The sequence below is a fragment of the Marmota monax genome, unplaced genomic scaffold (assembly GCF_021218885.2).
Source record: "Marmota monax isolate L192 unplaced genomic scaffold, Marmota_monax_Labrador192_F-V1.1 WCK01_AAM20220418_F8-fsc02647, whole genome shotgun sequence".
In the NCBI taxonomy this organism is placed as follows: domain Eukaryota; kingdom Metazoa; phylum Chordata; class Mammalia; order Rodentia; family Sciuridae; genus Marmota; species Marmota monax.
In genome coordinates this window covers 1-11,413 of record NW_026692656.1, presented here as the reverse complement: position 1 = coordinate 11,413, position 11,413 = coordinate 1, and the positions used below count along the sequence as shown (strand labels likewise).

At 42.6% G+C, this 11,413-nt stretch overlaps 1 protein-coding gene across 1 annotated transcript; it reads right to left on the bottom strand.

Moving 5' to 3' along the window:
- Positions 1 to 5,904: 5,904 nt before the first annotated feature.
- Positions 5,905 to 11,276, bottom strand: LOC124093886 (arf-GAP with SH3 domain, ANK repeat and PH domain-containing protein 3-like). Its single transcript, XM_046446419.2, is given in 2 exon segments — positions 5,905 to 8,568; positions 8,571 to 11,276. Coding segments are annotated over 2 exon segments (2,685 nt in total). The 5' UTR covers positions 11,206 to 11,276; the 3' UTR covers positions 5,905 to 8,518.
- Between the last annotated feature and the right edge of the window lie 137 nt (positions 11,277 to 11,413).

The following is an 11,413-nucleotide window of genomic DNA, read 5'->3' as shown; positions in this document are numbered from 1 at the left end:
TCTGCCTCAATATCATTACTGTAAGGGACATGTGAAACTTTTGGAATTTTCACATTGTATTTTTTAATTTTATTTTCTTTTTTGTCTTTTATTTGTATGATGTATCTACATCATTAATTTTTTTATGCTGCCTTTAATTTTATTAAATAATTTTATTTCTCCCTGTATTTGGTTCCTGGATTTCTTTTTTATTATCATTTTCAATCTTTCCTTTTCTCATTTTATTGCATTTTCCCCCTTATCTCTTCTTCCATCTGTTTACTCACACCACTTTCACTTTCATTACTTATTAAATTATGTCCTGAAATTTTTTTTGGCTATTTATTTATTTATTTTAAAATTTTAAATTTGTTTTAATAAATTATACATGACAGTAGTATGTGTTTATTCACTTTGATATATCATAGATAGATGGGATATAATTTCTCATTTTTCTGAGTGTACATGTTGCAGAATCATATCGTTCATGCAGTCACATATATACATACAGTAAAAATGTCTGTTTCATTCTACTATCATTCCTATCCCTATATCCTCTCCCATCCCCTCCCTTGACTTCCCTCTACCTATTCTAAGGTAATGCTATTCTTCCCTAGTACCCCTACCTTATTGTGAATTAGCATTCGCATATTAGAGAAAACATTCAGCCTTTGGTTTTGTTGGATTGGCTTATTGCGCTTAGCATGATATTCTCCAACTCCACCCATTTCCTGGCAAATGCCATAATTTTTCTCTTCTTTAAAGCTGAGTAATATCCCATGGACTATATATACCACATTTTCTTTATCCATTCATCTATTGAGGGACACCTAGTTTGGTTACATAATTTAGCTCTTGTGAATTGAGCTGCTATAAACATTGATGTGGCTGTGTTAGTATGCTGATTTCAAGTCCTTTAGGTATAAACCAAGAAATGGAATACCTGAGTCATATGGTGGTTCTATTCCCAATTTTTTGAGGAATCTTGCAGTCCCACCAATAATGTATGAGTGTATCTTTTTCACCAAATCCTTGCCAACATTTATTGTTGCCTGTTTTCTTGATGATTGTGATTCTGACAGGAGTGAGATAAAATCTTAGAGTAGTTTTGATTCGCATTTCTCTAATTGCTGGAGATGTTGTTATCATCGATGCATGTATCTTTAGTCAACTGTACACTGTTATTTATACTCCTTCTTTTCAGTTTGTAGTGTTTTAGAGATAATTAATTATATTTATTTTATTAATAGTTGATACATGTTTTCTTTTAAGCTTAGACTGTTGCCATAGGCTGTTCTCTTCCCTTAAAGAGATGCTGGTGAGTGAAACTAGTACTAGGACATGCTCAGTTGCAGACTTGATGTTGAGATATGAACCTGCATAAGACATATTCCAAAGATAAACCTGCATAGTATAAGGACATATGTAAAAGTGGACAAGAGGTCCACCCAAATGCATGCAAAACTTTAGCCTAGTAACACACACAAGGAGACAAAATGACACTTTCCAAATTTTCATAATTTCCCAATAACTGCATCCATGTTCTTTTTCTAATATCCACTAACATAGTAGGATTTAAAATATTTATTGATTTTATTGATTTCTTACATCAAAGGAATTGAACTTTTGTATCCGAATAGCAAAGGACTCATCCTGAAGGATTTTGATTCTATTAACTGGCAGTTTTGTGACTGATTTGGGCTGATTATCTGCCTCAACACAGACACTGGAGTCAAGAGAAAATGAAAGTTTTAACCTCTGCATGAATGAGAGACAAAGTAAAACTCAAATTTTAAGCCATTGGAAATGATGATGTCTTAACTTGAATGTGTACAATGACTACTGTAGTTATGTATCTTCATATTTTCAACTGGTTATTCCTAAGTCTGGAATTTATTCCACATCATTTAAAAATGCTACACAGATAAAAGCAAACAATATTTTTAAATATTGCTGATTTGCTATGCTAAAATTTACCTTTAAGCTGCCATGATTTCTAAAGCTATTTTCATTTATGGTCAATTAAATACTTTTAGATTTAAAAATTAAATTTTATATTTATACCCAAAATGAGTATTCTTTAACGTAAGTTCACTTGGAGTAATTTATCTTCCAAAGCAAGAAAAAGAGGAATAAACCAGAATTTTAACTTGACATATTTACATACCAGTTTCTGGTTATGTCCAGTTCCATCAGGTGTCTCATGTGTTTTAGACAATGATATGTCAGAATGTGACTTTTCTAAAAAAAAGTATACATTTATTAAACAATTATAATGTGTAACCATCTGTGCAAATAAAAAGTAATAACATTTTTATCTTCTAAACCTTATTTATATTTAAGCTTACTTTTTGGTGAATAATTATTTTTTAAAACTTTTTAAATTGTTATTTGTATATGGATCTGAGGACAGTACTCAGAAACTTGTGTATCTTTGGCAGGAATTGTAGCACTTACTTTAAGTCCTATTCCAGGCCTTTTTATTTGAAGACAGGTTTTCTACAAAGTGCCCTGACTGGCTGAAAAACTTCCCTTGGCCTGAATCAGTCTCCAAATATTTGCAATTACACATGTGCCCCACTGTGCCCAGTATATATCCAGATCATTGAGGAGTAATTCTATTGAACCAGTACTTCATAACACTACTTGGGGAGACACTAGGGGTTCAATGCATATAATAAATCAGAAGTTCATCTACTCAAAGTAAAAGAAAATGTCATGAAAAAAAAATTTAAATTACCAAGAAACAAGAAACATCATACTGCCTACTATCTCTTCACCCAAATAATAAGGTTTCAACAACCATTGGACATCAATTTTGTTGTCCCAAGTGATTGATCCAATTACAACTTCATCAAAAGAATGCAGTGTTCCTTTCTGTTATTTTCCTTTCTTGACTTTTATCTTTATTTTAATCTTTTTTTTTTTTTCTATTAGGGCACACATTGTTTGGTGAATGTTCTCTGACTGTCCTTATTATTCCAGACACAAATTGATTTTGCTCTTTCTAGGATTACCTCAGACAGTGAATCAGCTTTGGCACTGGAGAATAACCTCTTGACCTGAAAATTATTCCTTTCCCTTTCTAGTCCCTTGGCTCCTACACTTGAAGGGGCTGCTTTCACATCACATTGTCTCAACTGTTTATTTATTTCCACACATAACTGAGTTTGTGGTAAAGCTGGAGGAGATAACAGGTGTCAGTGTTGGTGTCTTTTCTCAAGATACACATGAACACTGACATAAAAGGGAAGTTTTGAGACAGAGGGCAGGAAATGGAGAGAGAATGGAAGGCTCTAGCATGATATAGAAGCAAGTGTTAAAGGGGACAATATTTAGTAACAATGGGGATTGGTGAGGAGAACATCCAGAGAAGAGTGCCAGTAGGGAAATGCTAATGATGCAGAGGTAGGAAGAATTAGTATTCTGAATGGTTTCTAGAAATTTAATTTAAGAGGCTTTGATAGTCTCAATGTAAAGAGGGTTGATGGTCATATATGCAGTGTAGTTAGACCACACTTAATGCTGAGGGCAGGGGGATGTGAGGGGCATGCACATAAAAGCAGTTGAATAATGAGAAGGCCACAGAGCAGTGTGAAGTTCAAGCAGGCCTGAATTGAGGAAATGTTTCCAGAAATACAGAGGATAGAAAATTTTAATGACACGAGTAGGATGATTCTAATTAAATGAACAATGTAATAATCTGGATATGAGATTCTGGTCGTGACTGTTACTTGAGATTTCCATTGAGATGTATAATAGAACAGAAAAATATAAATGATGCTCTCATTTGCCATGTAGTTTCTCCCATGGCAATATCTTCCTAAGTTGAGGGAATTCATTTACATCCTTGGTGGGCAATTTTCCTTGAACCTGGATATATCAAGCTGACCCATAATTTCATGAAGTCAGTGGGTGAAACTCATTGGAAAAGTAACTGCTTAAAACATTTGAATTAAGTCCCCACAAATGTAAGAAAAAAAAAAGTATTTTTGGATTTATATCACTTAGTCTAAATTGTGGGGAAGAGTGTTCTCCCATAAACAGTGTTTATTTTATAGGAAATGAATAAATTAAAATTTGTGATACTATATTTTGTGAATACTTCCTTTAGATATGACCACATGTGGGGTGAGGGGCATGGAATATAGTTTGCATAAAGCCCAACAAATGTCCATGGAATTAGTAGATTTACTCAGTGTCGTGATAGAGTTGCTACTGTCTTCTAGATGTGCTTTTCCTGTGTTTCCCATACTGGCCTTGACCTACTGACTTCAAGAAAAATATCTTTCCTTGGTCTCACAATCATCTGAGACGATAGTCCAGCTCTACCACAAGCTGTATAAAACATGGGAGAGAAAGAAAAACCACCTCATAATCCCACAAACAGATATAATGTTGGAAATTTTAATTGTAGAAACAGCTGACTTAGTTCTTTTTTAACAATATTTTTATGCTTTTTCTGAAAAATTTTAATATGTTGATACAAACATAGGCACTGATGTAATTGGGCCAAATTCCCTCAAAATATTTTATTAAAAAAGAAACGAGTGTAAAGTCCACTAGCATCTTAGATGTTCATTATAGTTCTTTGCAGAAAATTGTACTGCAAAAATTACCTGATTTTTTTGTCCAGGCTTCCCTCCTTGCTTTAATTGGAAGAAAATCTTTGCATTTCATGGCATTCACATTCTCCTTGCAGACAAAATAATTAGTAAATACTGTGTACTGAATCCAGTTTTCAGTGAATAATTTAACATAAATAATATAATATTTTAACGTAAATGATATATCATGTTATATATTATCATATACAATATATTACTTATTATTATATACACATATAATATTTTAATTTAACATAAACAATGCAATATAAAATAACATAATTTAACAGAAACATAGAAGATGATTTACCTTCCAGGAATCACTGGAGTCCCGAGATACTGAAAAGCAAGAAACAAAATTTGAATGTCACAAAACCACCATAATATTCCTTTTCAATTACTATGGAGCTGATTCTGGTAAAATTTACTTGATAAAATTTACTTTGGCTTTAGGTGTTCTATGTTTCTTTTTTTCATTGTTAGGACAGTCATATGACAATGATGAATACAAATAAGGAATGTAAGTATAACAAACATGCAGTTTAATTTCCAAAGTGAAAATGTTTCTGATGAACATGAATAATATATACCAGGGTCCATATACCCCAGTCCAGATGCAGAATTGTGGAGAACACAGTGATTTCCAGTGAGATGAATAAAGGAGGACCATGAGAGTTTCAATGCCAAAGCTGAATTAATAGTGTAATAGCAAATATCTTAAGTCAACCCTATCAGAATTATTTAATACATTTTATTATAACCATACTTCATGTCCCTTCATTTGACCTACAATTTAGTAAGCCCAAAGAAAGGATATCATTCCAGGCTAGAATAACATCATTTCTCATCAAGAAATTTACCTTATGTAATTTATTCAGATACACACTTCTATATTAGAAGCTTATATATATATATATATATATATATTTTTTTTTTTTTTTTTCATACCAATGTGAGACCATGCTGAAACTTCTTTTCCTGTATCTTTCGGTTTATCCAGTGTCAAGTTTCTTGATCCACTCTTGTGAGAAAATACAATTTCTACATCTTAGAAACAATGTATGATAAAAAAAGATTTAAGATATGGAAATACAAAGGAAAAAGTGATCTGAAAGCTCACAAAATTATCACATATCAATAAACTTTATATTTTAAAGTTAATGCTATATCTACTAAGAATAGCAGTCTTGTTTTTCAAGGTGTAAACTCAGTAAAGACTTCTGTTTTCAAAATAAATCTGGTTCATATGTCTTTTCAGCTTTTCAAATACTTTCATAAGCAGTCTGCATTATCAGAAAATTAGTAGTATGGGGATGAGTATGTAGCTCAGAAATAAGAGTGCATTTCTGGAATGCCTAGGGCCAATGTATCTTTTCTAATCAAGAATTTAAAAAAAAAAAAAAAAAGAAACATCTAGCTGCATCTGCATCTGAAATGTTGTTTCTTATTCAAATAACTCACATGAAAGCTGCAGACATCTCAGTGATTGGTAACTTTGCAGGGAAGAAATTTATATCTTCAGGTTGCTATAGTTCTTTCTGTTCCTACTGCTTCCAATAATCTCTGCATCAGTAATAGTTTCACTTTGGGTTTGATGAAGATACTATGAAAGCAGCTGAACTGCATTGTCTTAGTGTCCTTTTGATTCCCTCCAAAATTACCTAGCTACCTTATTTGGTTCTGTCCTCATTTTCCACTGCCTTTTGCCTTTCAAAAGCAACATCTAGAGCTCTGGTCATAATTATTTTCATTTTACATTCTTTGTGGATTATTCCCATACTTTCTTGACTACCAATATAGCAAATGTCTCTTAGAAATATAATTTCTAAGTCTTTGTGACTTGAGTCCTTCCCACTTACCAAGGGACATACTCAAAATGAAAGCAAGATTCATGGTTGCACTTTTTCCAGATTTGTAATAAATAATATATGTCATCCAATGTCTTTTTATTTAGTTTTCCTTAAGGGAAATCCTTTCCCTCACTGAAAACTAGGTCTTCTTCAGACATGGATTAATGGAATCACCTTAGAATGTAATAGAAATGTAGAAGCAAAGACATTCAGAGTCAGAATGAGACTTTGAACATGATCCCCAACAGACAATACATTAAATTGAGAGCTCCAGTGTGAAGTTAATAGGCTTCCAATTCCTTTATCTTAACTTGAATGTAGCTAGCTCTGGATTCCTCCTTATAATATTCACCTAAATGAAAGTTTACAAGAAGTCATAATTTTCCAAAGTAAGTTTTAAAAATCTGTGGATATAGGGATCAATCCATAACCATTCTTACATTTTCGACTTCCCCATTTGCTGTTTCTGCCCTATATATTTTTTTAATCCTAGGTAGTAGCAGTGTGTTGCATGTCATTCAATTGTATTCGTGCATAATCATTTGTGGTAAACCAGTCAAATTTTCTGATTGCTTCTTCAAGCCTCAATTCCTTTCCAATTGAGTCTAAGTTAGGAAGATTGGGAAAATTTCCCTCTACCAATCATTCAACTTTGGGAAAGAAAATCCACAAATTCTTCCCATGGTTTTAAATCCCTGCTCTTTTTTTCTTCTCATATGTGACATAAATTTCTATTTCTCCACTGAGTACATCTGCTTCTTTTTTTCTTCACTGTCTTCCTGAACTTGCTGCCTTTCTCAGTCTTTTTTTTTCTTTTTTTTTTTTTTTTCCTCCAAATCCTTTATTAGAGATGAATGAAATAACACATGTGAGATGAACAGAGCCATACACGGGGGGCTCAGAAGGCAATCCATTTCTGTGGGCCCACACAGCAGTCAGACCCCCTGGGTAAGTGACCCAGCCTCCCTGCAGACTGCTGTGCTGCTGGCCTTGACGCCCTCTGGTCTCCTCTGCTTGGCCTGGCCCGGCCCATCCCCACCAGGGCCCAGCACCCATGGCTGTAAAACTGAGGTGTTAGCGGTTGGTGATGACTTCAGAGAATTGGCTTCTAACTAGGGCTGAGCAGTGGTGGACTTCTGGCACTGGGAAGGACCTTGAAGACTTTGCTCTATCCCTCTCCTGCCTCCTTTCTCAGCCCCTCTCACCCAAGACTGGCAGGCTCCTGAGTTGACAGAAAGAAGAGATAAGTGGGGATCCATCACCCCAGTTCCTTTCCTCTTGCTAAGTCATGGAGATAAACAAAAGTAGGTGAGCCATGCTCTACTTCGTGGCTCGGAAAGACATTAGAGATCCCTGGGAAGGCTGGATTGTCCCTCGTGACTGGCGCTCAGAATGTGTATTTAACAGCCAGTTCAGCATAGGCCCTGGCCAACTAGAATAAAGATGAGCTACAGACAACTGTCATGGTCAGATGGGAAACCAGACGACAGCCCATCCTGCTTCTCATTCCAGAACCGTCCTCTGGAACCTGGCCCAGCCCATTCCCAAGCCAGTCCTTGAGACCAGCTTCCCTGCTGGGGACCACACCTATAGGAAGGACCCTGGCCTTTCCCATGTGGCATCCATAGTGCCTCACACAGGCCTGGACACAGAGCTGGAACTCAGTAAAGGAACAATGGACTAAGAATGGTGAGAAGAGAGTCCCTGGTCCGGCAGAGTCCGTGCGTGATCTGGAAGTGAACGAGGGTGCCCCGGGCTGATGGGAGAAACCGTTCTGGTCTGACGGGGAACCGAAAGTTCTGGTTCTGAACCGAGCTCAGTAGCACTCAGACCTAACCTCTGGGTGCCTGGCCATGGAGGGCAATGAGATAGCAGGAAAAGGACCATCTCAGCCCCATCATGAAAGGACACAGCTTCCTTGGCAGGGACATGGTCCACAGCAAGAGGAAGGCCATCCACAGAGACACGAGGGATGGAGAGCCAGGACCCAAGGGAATGGATGCCTTCACTCTCCAACTTTGTGTGCTCAAGTTCCACTTGAGCGTTGGGGTTCAATATGGCCATGCAGGGGTCAGCAAGGCCCTAGTCTTGCAAAAGGCGCACAGAACTTGCCGGGAGAACCCCAGTTTTGCGCCATCCCCTTCAGGGAAGCCAACCTGTGTGCTCCTTCTGGGCACAGGCTGCCGGGCTGAGGGACCATCTTCCAGGCTCCGGGTTCCCCGTCGATAGGAGCGAGTGCTCTCCGAGCTGAATCGGACGGGGAGATACACCTCTGCAGGGGTGGCTCCAGGTGCCAGGCTGGGTCGGGAGGTGCCCGGGGTCTCCTGGAGGCCCTCCTCTGAGCTGAGCAGGCCTTGACTGGCACCCCCAGGCTCCATGGGGCTTGTGAGGCTGGAGGAGGAGGTGGCTAGACTGCCCAGGCTCTCAGAGGCCTCGGGGGGCTCTGAACTCAGGTTGGGGACTTCAGGATCTCCATTGGCATGTCCTGCACGTCCTTGAACCGTTGTCCGAGAAGAGCTTTTGACTGGCAAGGGTGGGGGGCAGTCTTCACTCTGGCTCTGCTGGGCGGCTGGTCCTAGGCTGGTGAAGGTCTCATAGGTCTTGTTGCTGATGTCCAGCCTGCCAGTGGCCCAGCGGGCTTGGGCTGGGGGCTTCAGAGGGCAGCGCTTCTCTTCCTCGTCCTCCTCGCTGTCAGAGCCAGGCTCCATAGACATTCCCCAGGGATAGTCTACATGCAGAGGGAAGATGAGGGTCCCAGCCTGGGCCTGATCCAGCAGCTCCTCACACTCCTTGTGCTGCTTCTTCCTGGCCACATCCAGAGCTGTCTCTCCAGCCTCGTTCACTGTGCCCACAGCTGTTCTCCCTCTCAGCAGCAGCTTGATGCAGTCGGCCTGGAAGTGCAGGGCAGTGTTGCCGTCCGCAGCCTTGGCATCCAGGTGACCACCGTTCTGGATGATGAAGTCCACCAGGGGCAGGGAGGCCTGGCTGGCTACTTTGATAGCCAAGTGCAGGGCAAGCTCTCCGGGCACCTGCCCGTCAGGCCCTGGCAGAGGCTGTCCAAAGTCCTGTCCGTTGGCAAAGGCCTCCAATACCTCCAGGAGGTCCCTGTTGCAAATGGCTGTCCAGAGTCTCTGGGGCTCAGGTGTGGATCGTGGCGCAAATCTATGTTCCACATACTTGGCCACGATGTAGTCCCTGCAGGCATTCATGTCACTCTCAGCTGAGGGTTTAGGACCACCGTGTGAGGGCAGCTGGGCCTCCATAACCTCATTGAAGCGCGTGTTTCCGATGTTCAAGGCCAGCAGCAACTCTGACGGGCCCAGCAGGTCCAAGGTGAGCGACTGCATGCGGGAGAAACGCACGCCCAGCTCGCGGTGGACGCGGGAGCACTGGATGCAGGTGAGCACGCCCAGGTTGGTGCTGAGCCACGTGGGGTCTGCAGCCCCGCAGTCGCAACACTGGCAGTTCCAGGGCTGGCTCTTCACCTCGGCGATGAGCAGCTTGGTGAGGTCCTGGGACTCCCCGTCCAGCCTCGCGCCCACCCAGGACGCCGGGCCGCTGCTGGGTTCCCCGAGGAAGGCGCTGCTCAAGGCTTCGTCCTTGCTGTTCTGCAGCACCGACACCCACGCCTCGCACTCGTGCTCGTCCTCTGCCTGGAAGTGGTATGTCCGGTTGTGGGTCACCAGATGGAAGCACTTTTTCTCCTCAGGGTCTGGCCTCACTTGGCACGTCAGCAGGGTCAGCTTCACTGGGGGCCGGTTTATAGTGCTGTGTGAGATGGTCAGGCAGCCATACTTGACTCCACACTTCCCCTTCTGCCAGACTCTTCGAATCCCATCGCTTTTCTTATACAGAAAGCCCACTTTCTCGGTCCCAAACTGCTTGTTGCCTTGGTGCTGGTGAATGCTGTAGCCGCCCCCCGAGTTCTTCCGGCTCAGGTGCTCCTCTCTGTTCTCCAGCTGCAGGGTCCCTCGGAGGGAGTCCCTGAGCTGGGCCAACTTCTGTAGCTCCTCCTCCTGGGCTTGACGCAGCGCATGTACGGAGGCTGCCAGCTTCTCGATGAAGGGGGACAGGCTCTGAGCTGCCTTCCAGCCATCTTGGAAAAAGTTGTGCTGGGCGTGGAAGAACTTGATGAGGCTCTGGAGGAAGTCGGGGCCTTGTTTCATCTGACTCTCCCCAGCTCTGAGCAGGTACTCACACATGTGCAGCTGGAAGACACATCGCTCCCGCTGTGTGTCCTGGGTCACCTCCCCTGGGCTACCTCCTGTCACCCTGGCCCGATCTCGCTCCTTCTCCAGCCTGGCCATCCGGGCTTCGTAGTCCTTCCAAGCCTTCTCCAGCTGCTTTTTGGAATCCTGCCGCCCGTCCCTCAGCGGTCCCTTCATCAAACTGTCTAGAGGGAAAGAGACAATGTTGTTCAGGTTCTGAACCAGGTTCTTGAAGAGTGCGGCCACCTCACGGGTGAACACGGCCAAGTTCAGAAAACCCGTGGACAGTTCGTGGCTGTTCTGAGACAGGTGACTGTTACCCAGGGACTCCACGGCCTCTCGGTACTGCTCCTCGTTCTCCACGTGGCCCAGGCCAGAGCTGTGGATGGCCCGCACAGCCTTCTTTATTTTCTGCAGGATGGCTTGGTCTCCTTCCAGGACCTCCTCCCGCGCCAGCGCCGCCCCCCGGCATCGGGGCATCTTGGCGGCGGCCCCAGCCGGGGAGCTGAGGTCCTCTGCGGTGACGGCCAGGAACTCGGCGACGCTGAGCTGCTCAGGCATGGCAGGCACTGGTCGGGGGCACCGGGGCTGCCGGAGCAGGACGCGTTGGGCCGGCCTCACCAAAGGCCGCGGGCCCAGTCCGGACCTCCGCGTACCCCGCCCTCTACCCCCACCCCCCCCCAGCCCCTCTCCAGCGCCCCAGGCTGGGTTCCCAAGGGCTCCCGGGACCTTTGTCCAACTCCCCAGCCCCCTCCCGGCCCCTCGCCTC